The 19,262-nt window shown below is 46.0% G+C and overlaps 2 protein-coding genes across 2 annotated transcripts; one reads left to right on the forward strand and one right to left on the reverse strand.

The window, feature by feature from the left end:
* Positions 1-215: 215 nt before the first annotated feature.
* Positions 216-1,181, reverse strand: LOC123347821 (olfactory receptor 226-like). The gene has a single exon (XM_044985012.1). It carries the CDS (start codon positions 1,179-1,181, stop codon positions 216-218), a length of 966 nt encoding a protein of 321 aa, XP_044840947.1.
* Positions 1,182-18,097: 16,916 nt separating this feature from the next.
* On the forward strand, positions 18,098-19,024 carry LOC123347822 (olfactory receptor 6F1-like). Its single transcript, XM_044985013.1, has one exon. The coding sequence runs from the start codon at positions 18,098-18,100 to the stop codon at positions 19,022-19,024; it is 927 nt and encodes a 308-aa protein (XP_044840948.1).
* Positions 19,025-19,262: the final 238 nt, after the last annotated feature.

The following is a 19,262-nucleotide window of genomic DNA, read 5'->3' on the forward strand; positions in this document are numbered from 1 at the left end:
TTCCCTGCCATTGCAAGTGCATTGGACATTGTAACACCTTGGTCCCTCCTCATCTCCTATAGTTGAGTCCTGTGGGCTGTAATACTTTGGTCTAATTTTGGTTGTTGGGTTTAGTGTGTAGGGGCTGGGCGGTGCTGGTCACCTGTGATATACAGGAGGTCAGATTATATAGCCTAGTGATTCCTTCTGGTCTTAAACTCTGTGACTCTTTCACTCTATCCCCACTTGACTCTAACGATGAAGACCAAAGAGTTGGCTTTGCTGCCTAGCGCTCTGCCCAGGGTCTCTCTCACTTCCCTGTTCCTCAGGCTATAGATGATGGGGTTCAGGAATGGGGCCACCACCGTGTACAGCACAGACACCAGCTTGTTGAGGTCGAAGGTGCCGACAGCCCTGGGCCGTGCGTACATGAAGATGGTGGTGGCATAGAACATGGAGACCACCAACAGGTGGGAGGCACAGGTGGAGAAAGCTTTATGCTTCCCAACCACAGATGGGATCCTGGCCATGGTGGAGAAGATGCAGATGTAGGAGGTTCCTGTCACTAGCAAGGACGGCACAAGGACAGACAGTGCTGCAACAAAGTCCAGCGTCTCGATGGTGGAGGTGTCTGTGCACGACAGCTTCAGGAGTGGCGGAAGGTCACAGAAGAAGTGCTGGATGGTGTTATCGCTGCAGAACTGTAGCCTGGAGAGCATCACAATGGATGGGAAGGAAGCCAGGAAGCCACTCAGCCAGGAGCCCAGACTCAACACAGCACAGGCTCTGTGATGCATAAGGGCTGGGTAGCGCAGCGGATGGCAGATGGCTAAATAGCGGTCGTAGGCCATTGCCGCCAGGAGAAAACACTCAGAGGAAGCCAGGGACAAGAAGAAATACAGCTGAGCCATGCATCCCTCCAGAGAGATGGCCTTCTCCCCCAACAGGAGGTTGGAGAGCAGTTTGGGAACAGTCACCGATACATAGAAGATTTCCAAGAGGGAGAGGTTGCCCAGGAAGAAATACATGGGGGTGTGAAGCTGGCAGTTCAACTTGATGGTGACAATCAGGACCAGGTTTTCCATGAGGGTCAGCACGTAGATGGTTACAAACAGCACAAAGAGCAACCCCTGGTGCTCTGGGAGCCCTGGGAAGCCCAAGATGATGAAGTCAGTGTGTGAGGATTGGTTTCCCTTTCTCATCTCCACAGTCTGCTTTCCTCACTGCCTAAACGTTAATTGGGAAAAGTGACTGAACGGAGCTTTAAGTAGGGATATGGGAGTATATGGGGGAAAAATTCAACCCCTCAAACCTCCCTATATCCTACTTAATATTACTTATTCGCCTACCTCCAGAGATGCTTACTCTATGGCTACTCAGTTCATTCATTCATTCATTCATTCATTCATTCATTCATTTCTAACTCCATGTTTACACATCCATATTTTATGCCCTTGCTTAACAGGAAAGAGGGATAGCTCAGTGGCTTGTGCATTGGCCTGCTAACCCCAGCGTTGTGAGTTCAGCTCTTGAGGGGGCCATTTAGGGATTGGGGGCAAAAAACAGTTTGGGGGATTACCCCTGCTTTGAGCAGCAGGTTGGACTAGATGAGGTCCCTTCCAACCCTGATATTCTATCAATGTTCATTCATTTATTTTGTTAGGGGGAAGATCAGCTAAAAGGAAGGGAGAGGTGGGAACTGAAGAGAAGGAGGGATGAGCAGGGAAAAAGATGTTAAAAGGGCCAGGTGTGGAGTGAAACTGAGGATATGTCTACACTACACAGCACTGGCAACAGCAGGTAGGGTATGTGTAGCTACATGCTGCAGTGTGTAGATGCATGGCTCAGTGAAAGACAATGGCAGGGGAAACACTTCAGCGGTGGAGAGCCTTTCCTGGCTACATCACCCTTGCCTGAGTCTTTCCCTAGGGTGGGGAAAGGCTCCAGCGCTGGGGGGAGGCAGCAGGACACTATACAGCTGAAAATACCCATGTAGACAGCACTGCTTGGGCGAGTAGAGAGCTGTGTAGGGTCTGTTCTGGGACACATACAAACAGGTTTCAAGTGTTTCTTTTCTCACCCAAGCCTAGTTTTGGTTGGCTGCATTCCTGGAGATTTCATTACATGACATAATCTTTAATTAAAGATTAATCTTTAATTCCAGGAGACTCCAGGCCAATCCTGGAGGAATGGCAACCCTACCTAAGTCATGCCTCACCAATTATATTGCTATTTACACCGGTGCTAGGGGCTGCCTGCATATCTACCCCACATGCCACCAAAAGAAGCATGCAGTGTGGACAAACATTGAGGTGAAGAGACTGAGAGAGTGGGAGCATTGGGGTCCTTATTCATTATCTACTTTCTTACTAGCTATTATTTACTTATTGCTCACTTAGGCTGGGATTTTCAAAGGAGCCTATGGGAGTTAGGTGCTCAAGTCCCATTGACAATCAGGTTCCTAATTCCCTTAGGCCCCTTAGAAAATCCCAGCCTTACTGGGCAATATTGTTACTTGGGCCATATTCACAATGAAGTCAATAGGCTGATGCTTGAGATTCTTCCTCAACTCTTACTCAGCCATACTCCCAGCCAAGTCTCCGCTAGTGTCTACGCTCTGCATTTGGATGGATACAGGAAAGGGCTCAGTTGTCCGGTCTGTCACTTCTATATTTCTCCTGAGTCCCTGCTACGCTGGGTCTGATTCTCAACCCATTGTCATGGGCCTAAACCACAAGCACAGTAGGCATGTTTCTCCTCTCAGTGTGAAAGAAGGCTAACTCTGCTGAAGGGAATGGAGTTATGCTGGGTTCAATTTGGAGGAATTCAACTGCAGTTTGAACAGCAAAAATCAGGAGTAATTCACTGTAGTAATTTGCTTCTATATGAGAGAAGAACCCAACTTAATTTTTATATTTATTGACATTGGGTCTATTTCTCTTTAGGTACAAATTGGCACAGGTCCATGGAAGTCAATGGGGCGCTCTACGCATTTATCCAAGCCCATCATGCTAGAATCCATTAAAATAACAATAACTATTTCGTTTACTTACACATTCAAGGTCTGAAGCTGGAGGATCCTTTATTTATGAGAGATGTCTCTTTCCAAAGACCCAAGCACGAGAAAGTGCCCATCAATGTAGATGGGACAGTATTCAGATTGCTGCTCCGCTCCTTTCTCCACCAAGGAGAAACACAAGCCAGAGGGCTGAATAGTGTTTTCACAAGGAGATGTATCATCAGCCACAGGTCTGGCTCCTTCAGTGATTCTGGCTGAGAGACCTAACTATATCCATGAAAATAAAGAAACCCCCATGGATCAAACCTTCAGCCTCCCTGAACATTCTCCCAGGTGTGATTTGCTAAACAGTTTATTTGCTCATGAACCTCTCTGCTTGTTCGCTGTAGTTGTACAAGCAGATGGTAAATGATTAAATGCCCAGACATAATAGGCTAGGCACTGAGAATAGCATCTGTGAACATCACGTTCCAGAGTGACCCATTTGTAATGCTGTCAATGACAGGCCTTACAGTGTCTCTCTCTGGGGTTCAGAGGAACTTGTGGTGATTTGAGGTGAAGGTAGCAGGATTTTCTGTAAAACATGACCACATTTCCAAAGGTAGTCTGCAAAGGAATGTTGTATGAATGTCCCATTCATATTTTCTACTCAAAAGTATATTCTATTTATTAAAGTTATTGCTTGCTTGATCTCTCTCTCTCTCTCCCTCTCTTTCTTTCTGTATGTGTGTGTCTCACACACAGTATCTCTCTCTCCTCTCTCTTTTCTCTTTCATCTCAGAGACGGGGTGGGGGAGGAGGTAATATCTTTTATTGAACGAACTTCTGGTGGTGAGAGAGACCAATTTTTGAGCTTACACAGAACTCTTCTTCAGGTCTGAAGAAGAGCTCTCTGTAATCTCAAAAGATTTTGTCTCTACCCAACAGAAGTTGGTCCACTAAACAATATTACCTTGCCCACCCTCCCTCTCTCATACCCTGGGACCAACACAGCTACAGCAGCTCTGCATATTTATCTCTCATAGATAGTTTCAAAAGAGTCTAATGGAATTGGGCACCCAACTCCCACTGAATGTAAATATGATTTGGGCACATGACTTCCTTAGTCTTCTGTGAAAATGTCAGCTTGTGGACAAGCTGCAAGCTGTCAGTTTTGGTAACCAGGTGTGTATTTGTCTAACCTAATCTAGGCATCTGGAGATTTACTAAGCACCCTAGGGGATTCAATTTCAAATAATTTTAAATACCCTATCCTTACTGCTGAAGATAATGTAATTAACCAGCTGGTGAATGTGGAATCAGAACTGCTCAGCTATTCTTCATAGGCCCTACTTCAGGATCATCTAATGGTTCCTTTAGCCCAAGTGGTTGGAACTTGTGTTTCTGGTATCCTGAGAATGAGAGTTCTAACCTCACTGTTAGTGGGAGTTCCTGTGTTGGGATGCAGAATGTCAATGAAGTTCCTAGGTGGGCACAGTGTCTTCTGCAAGTCTAATTTCCTGGAGGCAGTCCCAACCATCATAGGCCAAACCCTAATGTCCAAACAAAGCCCTCACTGAAATGAGTGAATCAAATTCCCAGCTGGTGTAAATTGATGCAATGTCACTGATGTACATGACACCACATCCTCAGTAGGTGAGCTCAGTTGAATTCAGAGGATCAGATTCCCAACTGAGATAAATCGGCCTAACTGCATTGACGTCAATGAGGCAAGATCTTGAACTTGTATAAATTGGGGTAGCACCATTGGAGTCAAGGGTCATGGTGGATTCTCCTTTACTGACCATTTTAAAATCAAGATTGTATGCCTTTCTAAAAGATCTGCACTAGACATTATTTTGAGGAAGTTCTCTGGCCAGTGCTCTACAGCAGGTCAGACTAGATGATCACAATATCCTTAGGTGGTAAGAATCAGCCTAAATCCATTAAAGTCAGGGGTCAAATCCTCCATGGAATTATGCGGATTCACACCAGCCAAGGCCTGGGCATATAAAGAGCTGAGACTGAGTCAAAATGAAGGAGTCACAGAATGTCTCCACTTACATCTTATGGCTGTTGAAAACTTAGACACGGAGCAAAAAGGAGCCACCAAAAGGCTGGAGAAAATTGCTTAGAGTGATAGACTTTATGTGTCAGATCCACAAAGGTACTTAGGCACCTGTGCCCCAGACATAGGTGCCTACACCCTGGGTTCGATTTAATACTGATGTAATATACTAAATGAATTACATACTCTTGCTGAAAGGTATCAGCATAACACCACTTTATTTCTTAGAATCCAGAACCTTGATACACAAGAACCAAAAACTAAAAACACACAGGCAAAACTCAGCCCACCCTACTGTAAGCTGGCTATCTCAGGCTGACTGCTGCTAGGCCCAGATCACATGCTTCCCTACAGAGCCCCCTAGCCTGCCAGGAGGCATTAATGTATATTGGCGTTACATTAACTATCTTCCAGTCATGGGGTACAGAAGCCGATTTAAAGGACAGGTTACAGACTATAGTTAGTAGTTCTGCAATTACACATTTGAGCTTTTTCAGAACTCTTGGGTGAATGCCACTTGGTCCCAGTGACTTGTTACTGTTAAGTTTATCAAGTGACACTTCAATCTGTGACAATTCCTCAGATTTGTCACCTACAAAAGCTGGCTAACATCCTCAGACATGAAGACTGAAGCACAGAATTCATTTAGTTTCTCCGCAATGACTTTATCGTCTTTAAGTGCTCCTTTTGTATCTTGAATGTCCAGGGGCCCCACTGGTTGTTTAGCAGGCTTCCTGCTTCTGACGTACTTAAAAAACATTTTGTTATTACCATTTGAGTTTTTGGCTACCAGTTCTTCAAACTCCTCTTTGGCTTTTCTTATTAAATTTTTACACTTAATTTGGCAGTGTTTATGCTCCTTTCTATTTACCTCACTAGGATTTGACTTCCACTTTTTAAAAGATGCCTTTTTATCTCCCACTGCTTCTTTTACATGATTGTTAAGCCACGATGGCTCTTTTTTAGTTCTTTTACTGTGTTTTTAAATTTGGGGTATACATTGAAGTTGGGCCTCTATTATGGTGTCTTTGAAAAGTGTCCATGCAGCTTGCAGGGATTTCACTGTAGTTACTGTACCTTTTAATTTCTGTTTAACTAACCCCCTCATTTTTGCATAGTTCCCCTTTCTGAAGTTAAATGCCACAGTGTTGGGCTGTTGAGGTGTTCTTCCCACCACAGGAATGTTAAATGTTATTATATTATGGTCACTATTTCCAAGCGGTCCTGTTATAGTTACCTCTTGGACCAAATCCTGAGCTCCACTCAGGAATAAATCGAGAATTGCCTCTCCCCTTGTGGGTTCCTGTACCAGCTGTTCCAAGAAGCAATCATTTAAAGTATCAAGAAATTTTCTCTCTGCATTTCGTCCTGAGGTGACATGTTCCCAGTCAATATGGGGATAATTGAAATCCCCCACTATTATTGAGTTCTTTATTTTGATAGCCTCTCTAATTTCCCTTAGCATTTCATCATCACTATCACTGTCCTGGTCAGGTGGTCAATAATAGATCCCTAATTTTATAGTCTTATTAGAGCATGAAATTCCTATCCATAGAGATTCTATGGAACATGTGGATTCACTTAAGATTTTTACTTCATTTGATTTTACATTTTCTTTCACATATAGTGCCCTGCCTCCGCCCTCCCTCCCTCGCTCCCTCCCTCCCTGAACGACTTGTTCTGTCCTTCCAATGTATTTTGTACCCCGGAATGATTGTGTCCCACTGAATTGTCCTCACTCCACCAGGTTTCTGTGATGCCTTTTATATCAATATCCTCATTTATCACGAGGCACTCTAGTTCACCCATCTTATTATTTAGACTTCTACCATTTTTGTACAAGCACTTTAAAGACTTGTCGCTGTTTATTTGTCTGCCTTTTTCTGAGGTGTCAGATTCTTTTTTATGTGAATGTTTCTTGTTTGATCTGGCCCCTGCTTTATCCTTCTCCATCCTCTCCTCCTGACTAAGGCCTGGTCTACACTAGGCGTTTAAATCGGTTTTAGGAGCGTAAAACCGATTTAACGCCAAAACCGTCCACACTAGGAGGCACCTTATATCGATTTTAATGGCTCTTTAAACCGGTTTCTGTACTCCTCCCTAACGAGAGGAGTAACGCTAGTATCGGTATTAACATATCGGATTAGGGTTAGTGTGGACGCTGATCGACGGTATTGGCCTCCGGGAGCTATCCCACAGTGCACCAGTGACCGCTCTGGACCGCAATCTGAACTCGGATGCAGTGGTCAGGTAAACAGGAAAAGCCCCGCGAACTTTTGAATATTTCCTGTTTGCCCAGCGTGGAGCTCCGATCAGCACGGGTGGCGATGCAGTCCGAAATCAAAATAAAAAAAAGAGCTCCCGCATGGACCATGCGGATGTGATCGCTGTAAGGGCAGGCAAATCCGTTCTATCCGTTCTATCAGCGCTCCGTTACAGAAGATGAAATTCAGAATCCTTTTTTAAAAATCTCCAGACAGACGCCATAGCAGGGACTCAGCGCACTGCAGCGTGACAAGCGTAACGGAAAGCCAAAGAATCAAATGGATGCGCATGGACTGGAGGACTGAAGCTATCCCACAGTTCCTGCAGCCTCCTAAAATTATTTGCATTCTTGGCTGAGCTCCAAATGCTTCTAGGGTCAAACACAGTGCCCGCGGGTCAGGGCATAGCTTGGCAATCTACTCACCCACCCCCCACCCACCCCCAGAAGCGAAAGGTAAAACAATCCTCTGACTCTTTTACATGTCACCCTATCTTTACTGAATGCTGCAGATAGACGCGATAGTGCAGCACTCAACACCAACATCCTTGCTCCCCCCCCGCCATGGGCGGCTGATGGTACAAAAGGATGGAAATCCATCCTCATCATCAGCATAAGCTGATCGTACAAAATGATGGAAATCCATCCTCATCATCAGCCTCAGCTGATGGTACAAAAGGACTGGTAACCGTCCTCGTCATCAGCCTATTGGCCCTAATTTTTTCTGGTGGATGGATGGTGCAATATGGCTGGTAACCATCCTCATCATAGCAACAGGGAGCTGAGCTCCATCAGCCCCCACCCTTCATGTGTAAAGAAAAGATTCAATTGCCCCTGGACTAGCAGTGGGATGCTGGGCTTCTCTCCTACACACTGCTTAATGTCCTGTCTGGACTATCATAGCAGCTGGAGGCTGCCTTCCACTCATTTCTCACTAACAAGTCAGTGTGTCTTATTCCTGCATTCTTTATTAATTCATCACACAAGTGGGGGGACAATGCTACGGTAGCCAAGAAAGGCTGGGGGAAGAACGGAATCAACAGGTGGGGTTGTTACAGGAGCACCCCCTGTGAATAGCATACAGATAATAATTTCTGCGGGCTCTGACACAGAGCAGGTGGTTCTCTAGCACACTTGCCTATATTAGGCAGCACTGATTCTATTTTTAGATACCAAAAAGGAGGGATTGACTCAGGGAGTCATTCCCAATTTTTGCTTTTGCGCCCCTGGCTGATCGGCCAGGGGCACTTATGACAGCAGCCAATGGTACAAAACGATGGAAGGTGCAATATGGCTAGTAACCACTCTTGGCTTTTGCGCCCCTGGCTGATTGACATGGGGCACTAGCAGCAAATGGTACAAAAGGACTGGTAGCCATGATCATCCTCAGTTCCAATTTATGGAAGGGTTTGGATGGTGCAATATGGCTAGTAACCATCTCTGCTGTCATGCAAAAGCAAAAGCATGCTTCTGTGTAGCGCTGCTGAATCGCCTCTGTGAGCGGCATCTAGTACACATACAGTGAGAGTCACAAACGGCAAAAAAAGCTCCATGATTGCCATGCTATGGCATCTGCCAGGGCAATCCAGGGGAAAAAGGCGCGAAATGCTTGTCTGCCGTTGCTTTCCCAGACGAAGGAGTGACTGACGACATTTACCCAGAACCACCCGCGACAATGATTTTTGCCCCATCAGGCACTGGGATCTCAACCCGGAAGTTCCAAGGGGCGGGGGAGGCTGCGGGAACTATGGGATAGCTAGGGAATAGCTACCCACAGTGCAACGCTCCAGAAATCGACGCTAGCCACGGACCATGGACGCACACCACCGATTTAATGTGCTTAGTATGGCCGCGCTCCACCCGATTTTATAAATTCTGTTTTACAAAACCGGTTTATGCAAATTCGGAATAATCCCGTAGTGTAGACATACCCTAAAACCTAGAGAATCTCTATCAATAGACTCCCCTCTAAGAGAAGTCTCTGTCCGATCCACGACTCCTCTGCAGCAATTGGGTTTAATCTCTTAGGCCTGGTCTACACTAGGCGTTTAAATCGGTTTTAGGAGCGTAAAACCGATTTAACGCCTCACCCGTCCACACTAGGAGGCACCTTTTATCGATTTTAATGGCTCTTTAAATCGGTTTCTGTACTCCTCCCCGACGAGAGGAGTAGCGCTAATATCGGGATTAACATATCGGAATAGGGTTAGTGTAGCCGCAAATCGACGGTATTGGCCTCTGGGCGGTATCCCACAGTGCACCACTGTGACCGCTCTGGACAGCATTCTGAACTCTGATGCACTGGCCAGGTAGACAGGAAAAGCCCCGCGAACTTTTGAAATTCATTTCCTGCTTCCCCAGCGTGGAGAGCTCATCAGCACAGGTGACCACGCACAGCTCATCTGCACAGGTAACAATGCAGTCTCCTGAGAATTGAAAAAGAGCCCCAGCATGGACTGCACGGGAGGTACTGGATCTGATCGCTATATGGGGAGAGGATTCAGTGCTAACAGAACTGCATTCCAAAAGACGAAATGAAAAAGTATTTGAAAGAATTTCTAAGGCTATGACGGATAAAGGCCACAGCAGGGACTCAGTGCAGTGCAGAGTGAAAGTTAAGGAGCTCAGACAAGCCTACCAGAAAACCAAAGAAGCAAACGGAAGGTCCGGGGCAGGTCGAAAAACATGCCGCTTCTATGCTGAGCTGCATGCAATTTTAGGGGGCTGTGCCACAAGTACCCCACCCCTGACCGTGGATTCCAAGGTGGGGGTTGTAATCTCTGCCATGGCTGAGGATTATGCAGACGGGGAAGATGAAGATGAAAAAGAGGAGGACGATCTAGCAGAGAGCACACAGCACTCCGTGAGCCCCAGCAGCCAGGAGCTTTTTATCACCCTGACGGAATTACCCTCCTCCCAGCCCTCCCAAGCAACTATCCCAGACAATGACGCCATGGAAGGGACCTCTGGTGAGTGTACCTTTGCAAATAGCAAACATTTTTTTTAAGCAAGCGTTTTTTAATGATTGATTTGCCCTGAGGACTTGGGATGCATTCGCAGACAGTATAGTTAGAAAAGTTTGTTAACATGTCCGGGGATTGAGAGGAAATCCTCCAGGGACATCTCGATGAAGCGCTCCTGTAGGTACTCCAGAAGCCTTTGCAGAAGGTTTCTGGGCAAGGCAGCCTTGTTCCGCCCACCATGGTAGGACACTTTACCACGCCATGCATGTAGCAAGTAATCAGGTATCATTGCATGGCAAAGCATAGCAGCGTATGGTCCCGGTGATTGCTGGCATTCAAGAAGCATCCATTCTTTATCTCGCTGTGTTATCCTCAGCAAAGTGATATCGTTCAGGATAGCCTGGTTAAAAATCAGGAATTTAAGTAAGAGGGATGGCCATTTTCCTACTGGGTTCGTGGACTGCAGCAGCTTAAAAAAAAATCCTTTCCTGCACGTAGCCAAGTGGGGGGAGGGGAGGAGTGAAATGCCGATGATCTTTTTTGTGTTTGGTCAGCGGGGCTTCCCCAAGCTACCAGCCACGCAGTGGGGGGGGGGGGGAAGGGTGTTGATTAGCAGGGAGCTAGTATTAGCCATGCGTTGGGGGGAGGGGTAAATCACTACAGACGCCGAAAGACAGTGGCTTACCATGGCCGCATGCAAGCTGAATTCTGATGCCCGGACCTGTGTCTGTGAGATCTGTAACTCCAGAGCTGCAGGCACTCAATATTAAGATGAAAAATGCGAACTTGTAGGGAAATCACATGTGCTATGTAAGGTGAATAGTGCTGTTCACTGTGAAAGAGTATAACCATTGTTCTGTAAAATGTATCTTTTTAAATATTTCTCTCCCTCATGCAGCTGCAAATTTTTCAAGCGTCCCTCCTCCATCCCAAAGGCTAGCACAGATAAGGCGGAGGAAAAAGAAGACGCGAGATGAAATGTTCTCGGATATTATGGAAGTTACACGCAATGAAAGAGCTCATCTGAATGAGTGGAAGGACGTGGTATCAAATTACAGGAAAGAGGCCAGTGAACGTGAGGACAGGAGGGACACCCGAGATGAGAGGTGGCGGCAGGAAGACCGGCAGGAAAATCAGCGGTGGTGGGATGCAACTCTGGGGCTGCTGCGTGATCAAACTGACATGCTCCGGCGTCTGGTGGAGCTTCAGGAACGGCAGCAGGATCACAGAGTGCCGCTGCAGCCCCTGTATCACCACCCTCAACCCTCACCATGTTCCACATCCTCCTCACCCAGAGGTGTAAGAACGCGTGGGGGGAGGCTCCGTGCACCCGCCCACTCCACCCCCATGGACAGCCCAACCAGAAGGCTGTCATTACTGTGAAATTTTTTTAATGGCCTTCTCCATCCCTCCTATCCTCCTCCCAAACCACACCCTTACTTCTCTCCCTCTTTTTATAATGAATTAATAAAGAATATATGATTTTTAAACGAGAGTGACTTTATTTGCATAAGTAAGCTGTACTCGAAGGGGGAGGGTGAGTTGCTTACAGGGAATGAGTCAATCAAGGGGGGGGGGTGTTCATCAACAAACACAGCAGTCACACTGTACCCTGGCCATTGATGAAGCTCGTTTTCAAAGCTTCTCTGATGCGCACCGCTTCCTGGTGTGCTCTTCTAATCTCCCTGGTGTCTGGCTGCGCGTAATCAGCAGCCAGGTGATTTGCCTCAGCCTCCCACCCCGCCATAAAGGTCTCCCCCTTACTCTCACAGAGATTGTGGAGAATACAGCAAGCAGCAATAACACAGGGGACATTGGTTTGGCTGAGGTCTGAGCGAGTCAGTAATGTGCGCCAGTGCGCCTTTAAATGGCCAAATACACATTCCACCACCATTCTGCACTTGCTCAGCCTGTAATTGAACAGATCCTGACCACTGTCCAGGCTGCCTGTGCATGGCTTCATGAGCCATGGCATCAAGGGGTAGGCTGGGTCCCCCAGGATAACGACAGGCATTTCAACATCCCCAACTGTTATTTTCTGGTCTGGGAAGTAATTCCCTTGCTGCAGCCGTTTAAACAGAGTAGTGCTTCTGAATACGCGAGCGTCATGAACCGTCCCTGGCCATCCCACGTGGATGTTTGTGAAACGTCCCTTGTGATCCACTAGTGCTTGCAGCACCATTGAAAAGTACCCCTTCCGGTTTACGTACTGGGTGCCCTGGTGCTGGTGCTGGTGCCCTGGTGCTGCGGTGCCAAGATAGGGATATGGGTTCCATCTATCGCCCCCCCTGTAGGGAATCCCAGTGCAGCAAAGCCATCCACTATGGCCTGCACGTTTCCCAGAGTCACAACCTTTCGTAGCAGCAGCTTAGTGATTGCTTTGGCTACTTGCATCACAGCAGCCCCCACAGTAGATTTTCCAACTCCAAATTGATTCCCGACTGACCGGTAGCTGTCTGGCGTTGCAAGCTTCCACAGGGCTATCGCCACTCGCTTCTCTACTGTGAGGGCTGCTCTCATCTTGGTATTATGGCGTTTCAGGGCAGGGGAAAGCAAGTCACAAAGTTCCATGAAAGTGCCCTTACGCATGCGAAAGTTTCGCAGCCACTGGGAATCGTCCCACACCTGCAACACAATGCGGTCCCACCAGTCAGTGCTTGTTTCACGGGCCCAAAATCGGCGTTCAATGGATAGAATCTGCCCCATTACCATCAGGATCTCCAAAGCGCAGGGGCCCGCGGTTTGAGAGAATTCTGTGTCTACGTCCTCATCACTGTCATCGCCGTGCTGCCGTATCCGCCTCCTCCTCGCCTCGGTGTGAAGGTCCTGGTTCACCATATACTGCACGAGAGTATGCGAGGTGTTTAAAACATCCACGATTGCGGTATTGAGCTGAGCAGGGTCCATGCTTGCTGTGCTATGGCGTCTGCACAGTTCACCAAGCAAAAAAGGTGCAAAACGCTTGTCTGCTGCTTTCAGGGAGGGAGGGGTGAGGGAGGGGTACCCAGAACCACCCGCGACAATGATTTTTGCCCCATTAGGCACTGGGATCTCAACCCGGAAATTCCAAGGGGCGGAGGAGGCTGCAGGAACTATGGGATAGCTATGGAATAGCTACCCACAGTGCAACGCTCCAGAAGTCGATGCTAGCCTCGGACCGTGGACGCACACCGCCGATTTAATGTGTTTAGTGTGGCCGCGCGCACTCGATTTTATACAATCTGTTTTACAAAACCGGTTTATGCAAATTCAGAATAGTCCCGTAGTGTAGACGTACCCTTAGTTTAAAAACTGCTCTGCAACCTTTTTAATGTTAAGTGCCAGCAATTTGGTTCCACTTTGGTTTAGGTGGAGCCCATCTCTCCTGTATAGGCTCCCCCATCCCAAAAGTTTCCCCAGTTCTTAATAAATCTAAACCCCTCCTCTCCACACCATCATCTCATCCACACATTGAGACTCTGAAGCTCTGCCTGCCTACCTGGCCCTGCACGTGGAACTGGGAGCATTTCTGAGAATGCCACCATAGAGGTCCTGGATTTCAGTCTCTTCCCTAGCAGCCTAAGTTTGGCCTCCAGGACGTCTCTCCTACCCTTCCCTATGTCATTGGTACCTATTTATACTACCACCACCAGCTCCTCTCCAGCACTACCCATAAGTCTAGATGCCTCGAGAGATCCGCAACCTTCGCACCAGGCAGGCAAGTCACCATACAGTTCTCCCGGTCATCACAAACCCAACTATCTATGTTTCTAAAGTTCAAATCTCCCATTACTAACACCTGCCTTTTCCTAGTGACTGGAGTTCCCTCTACCGGACAGGTAACCTCAGTGCGAGAGGATACCCCAACACCATCTGGAAGGAGGGTCCCAACTATGGGATGGTTCTCCTCTGCTCCCATTGACTGCTCTGCTTCCCTGGGCCTTTCATCCTTCTCAATAGTGCAGGGAGATGCTGGGAGTATCACTGGGATTTGCAATGAAAGGGGAGCGTTGGGTGCCGAAGAAGAGAGAAGTTGCTGCTCTTCTAAGCTAGCCAATGGGAGATGCTGAGGTGAGTGGTGTGTCATAAGCCATGCCCCTCGCAGGGAGTTTGGTGCCTAAATCCAAGTTGCAAGGAGGCACCTATCCATGCTTGGGAGTCACAGCTGTGAACTCTCTCTCGGCATTAGGTGCCTATTCCATTTGTGTAAGGGGCCCCTGGGATGGAGGGGAACAAGAACATGCCTCCAAAGCCTTAGCCCAGTGGTCTGAGTTCAACTCTTCCCCCCACACGAGGGGAGAAGGGGTATGAGCAGGGCTCTTCCACCTCTCCGGTGAGGGCCAACAGGATAGTCTGATGTCTCCTATTAAAGCTGTTCCACTTTGGATTAAATAATTCAAGAGTCATGGGGCTAGAGAGAGAAGGCACAAGCATGTGTGATACCCAGGATACAGTCGGTCTGCTCCAATGACTTGCATTGTTTATCTGAAGCGAAACAGCTTTGATGGGAGAGATTGAGGGCATGCCCCTCTCCCCACCCAATCAGAACATCCCAGTGGCGGGTGGGTGGGACTTGAACCAGGGGTCTCTCCCATCCCAGGTGAAGACCCTAACCACTGAGCTAAAAGTTACAAGTCTTTTTCCCACCCCAACTTTGCATGAGCACCTGTGAGGGGCTAAATTGGATAAGCAACCTCTGAGCACACCTACAGAATCGGGCCCCACAGCTGGGTTGGGCGGAGGAATGCCTATCTTCTCTCAATTCCTGATTCGCATGGGGGCTTAGAGGGAAGCAGCTGTGCACATGCCCAGAGACAGAAACATAGGTATCTAGGGATCTTTTACTGCAAAAATGTAGGTGCCAAGTGTGAATACCACCTCTCTAGATAACCCATTCCAGTACATTGAGTTCAACAGGCTTTTAATCAGGCCCCGTGTGGATATCACTAATTCACATGGAGGCTCCAAGCCTGAAAATACTATGTGCAAAATTGTACTATTGTGTGCAGAACAATTGAGTTAAATGGGACTAGTCACACTAGGAAAGCTAAGCACAGGCATAAGTGTCTGCAGAATAAGAGCCTTAATGGTGTAGCCCAAAATTCTGTGGTTAGCTCCAACATTTAAATTTGTAGTAGCTCTGGTAACTTCACTATCAGTGGCATTGGTTGGTCAGCCAAGTCACATGGCATTGCTTCTGCTCCCTGATTCGATGTCTAAAACTTCATCAAACAGCAGAATAATGAATAACATCTACTAAATTATGAATGCTGAACAAAGCTGGTGCAATTATTTTTCAATTATTGAAGAATTTCAAAGGTATTTATGTTTGTAAGGGTTATAAAGATTTTTTGTTTGTTTGCTTGATTCTTTATTTGGTTGTTTGCTTGTTTTGTTTTATAAAATTTTGGCATATGTAAAATAATGTTTGTTATAAAACTTTGATTAAAACGTCATGTAACATTCATTAAAAAGGAAAACAAAGGATCACAAAAGTCAACAGTTAAAACATTTCATTTTTGAAAAAAGGCCATTTTTCAACAATAACAACAACAACAAAAAACCCTACACACTTTTTTGCTTTATTTTTCTCCCTAGCTCTGATGATGAATATTTGTACCAATCCCATTTGTTTACTCATGAATACTCTTATTTGTTGGTTTCTTTTGACAAGTATAGAAAGAAAAGTAATTTCCTTAATATTTGTGTGAACAAAATCTTGCTAACATGAAAAGTGATAACACCATGATACAAATTCAATCATACAAAATAGTCATTTGGAATTCAAACACATTTTCACAAATATTGTTTTGTAGCATTTGACTGGCTCTGTTCATGACAGCATCCAGTTATCAAAGATGGAGGTTTTGTAGAGGCAGCTGTAGAGTTCAAAGGTATAATCCAATGCAAATGGAGGCAATGGGTGTTGGAGATAGGCAATGCAAGAGTTATCATGAGTTTTTGTGTAGGAGATATACACAGTGGCAGATAAATCATTTGACAAACATGCCACATGGGAAAATAAATCATTGGCCCTATAACTAGCCCATGGAATTCTTTTAATGATGCCACAAGCAACACACTCTGCCAATTGTAAGCATGGCTGAGGAGGTCTTTGGAGACTGAATCCCAAGGGAGCTTGTGAAGATATGAAATAACCGTATCTCCTTTGAACACTTGTATTTTGTATGATGGGAATAACACTAGATGTCAACCACCATGGAATATACATAGTCATAGAGAGATCATTTTTACTATATTGTACAAGAAAAGAGACACTTTTTACAGACAAGGGTATTAAGGACTACAGACACAAGGATATTGCCTGGCTAACTCTATCAGTAGAGACCGACACTTTAGTCAAATACAACAGAGATCCTTTTATTGACACAAAATGTTTGTCTGTCTTTTAAAAATAACTTTAGCCATTCACTGTCCAAGATGTCAGAGTAGCTCCATAGATGTTTCATGCCAAATCAAATGACTTTCCAGTTCAAGATTTCACCACTGCTCAGCAAACCTGCCTGCATGTGAGTATATTTTCCAAGAGATTTGACTGTCTTCCCAGCTTGTCTGTGCTCACTTCCCAGCTTTTCTGTGCTCACTTTGGATTTAGATTCAGAATGTGACCATGTGGTTTTAACAAACAAAGAATGATTCAATAAAAGTCTTTGCTTGTTTCACTAATAATAATTAAGATGCTCAGTGTCAGATTACAGCTGTTTTTGAAGCATATCATTTCTGATCATTGGCCATGTGGGGTCTAGTTCAAAAAACAAGGATGCAAAATCATCCCTTTCTCAATCATTAGATCCACCTCCCATATCTATTCAGAGACATACCATATGACTTTTAGGGGGAAAACTTTATTTTTCCCACTTGTTCCTTTTAGACCTGGAATGTCAGCCCAACAACTAGAAAGTGGCTGGATTCCGTTGCATGTTCCATTCAGCTACAGGTGTGAAATCTCACCTGGAGAATGGGTTTATATTGATGTAGTGAGAACATAAATGGAAGCCAGTGGAGCTGCACATGTATGCTGGAATCTGAGATTACAGCTGTTTAAGGACCATAACACTTCCCTTCTGGGCGTATGTGGGCTGTGTACTGTGTTTCCAACCATTAAGCTGCAGAAGTGACTGAGCAGGAGCTGCATTGTAGACGTGTATCTGAACGACTGAATGGGCTGAAAGATTTGGCCAGAGTTCTCATCACAAGCTTCATTGACACAAAGCAGAGTTAATTTTCATTGCTGTAGAACAAAGCACAGGATGTTGTCTTCTGAACGGAAAATACACTCTTAGCCCCAGACAAATATGAAACTTAAACCTATTTCATCTTCTCCTCCTCCTCCTCCTTCTTGTCTACTTCGGGCTCTAGTGTTCAGAGTAAGGCAATGTGAGTTGGGGCTCCTGGTTTTTATTTTCAGTCCTGGAAGGGGACTTCAGACAGATCATTTCAGTAAATAACTCGAAACAAGGGAGAGGGTTTTCAAAAGAGTTTAAGGAAGGTAATTGTTCAAGTCCCACCAAAAATCAGTCAGAACTGGGCAACAAGTCCCATCAGGCTCCTTTAAAAATCTGAGTCAAAGACTCCTGGGTTCCATTCCTAGCTCTCAGAAGGGAGTGTGATCTAGTGTCTAGATCAAGAAATTGGATGTCAGAATTCCTAGGGTCTAGGATCAGCTTTGCTGCCGTTGACTCACTGTCCAACCTTGGCCAAGACCAACACATGTCAATGGGTACATTCACTGAAAGGCAGTTATTACTTTAGATCGATAGCTGGCTAAGTCCCCTGTGTATTTCACTGTCCTTGTTTCATTAGTTTCAGCAGGTAAAACAGACTGAATGGAGAAACACAATCAATCTGCTGTGATGGGATTCATCCTCTTGGGATTCCCGGGGAACCAGTATTTGCAGATCTTCCTCTTTGTACTCTTCCTCTTTATGTACATCCTGACAGTCCTGGGAAACGTGACCATCATAACCCTAGTGGCGAACCACCGACGCCTCCACACACCAATGTACTGCTTCCTCTGCAATCTCTCCTTCCTGGAGATCTGGTACACCACAGCCTGTGTTCCTAAAGCCCTTGCAAACTTCCTGGGGAAAAGCAAAACCATCTCCTTCAGTGGCTGCCTCCTACAGATGTACTTCATATTCTCCTTGGGCTGCACAGAATATTTCCTCCTGTCCATCATGGCCTATGATCGCTATCTGGCCATATGTTACCCATTGCATTATAGCACCATTATGAACAGTACCTTGTCAGCTCAGCTGGCTCTTGGCTCTTGGGTGTGTGGTTTCCTGGTTATCTCTGTGCTGGCATCTCTAATATCCAGGTTGTCTTTCTGTGGCCCTAATGTCATCAATAACTTCTTTTGTGAGATAGATTCCTGGATTGTCCTCTCTTGCACAGACACATCCATCATTCAGGTATCAGCTTTCATCATCTCAGTCGTTGTCATCCTGGGCTCGTGTGTGATAACCCTCCTTTCATACATCTATATCATCTCCACTATACTGAGAATTCCGTCAGCCAAAGGCCGGCAAAGGGCATTTTCCACTTGCTCGTCCCATCTTGTCGTCGTGCTTCTATGGTACGGATCCACCATTTTTCTCTTTGTCAAGCCATCTGCACAGAATTCATTGGAACTGACCAAGATAGTCAACATCCTGAACACTGTGGTCACGCCACTGCTAAATCCTTTCATCTATGCTCTGAGAAACAGAGAGGTGAAGGAAGCCATGCAAAATACACTCTTTGGGACATGACATTATTTCTAAAAGGTCAACATTGTAAAATCAACAGGGATTAAGGCATTAAGGGATCAAGCCTTGGTTACCTCAAAGTGTGTATCTCCATCTATGAACCACCAAGACAGCTGTGTTCCAATGCAAATCACTAAGCCCAGGACAAAGCACATGAGATCTGGGGAGAAAGTACTCTCTGTTGATGGGATCTGGCTATGGATCAATTTTCTGTAGACGGTACAGGGTGCGGGGACTCTAT

The sequence above is a fragment of the Mauremys mutica genome, chromosome 13, assembly GCF_020497125.1.
Source record: "Mauremys mutica isolate MM-2020 ecotype Southern chromosome 13, ASM2049712v1, whole genome shotgun sequence".
Classification (NCBI taxonomy): domain Eukaryota; kingdom Metazoa; phylum Chordata; order Testudines; family Geoemydidae; genus Mauremys; species Mauremys mutica.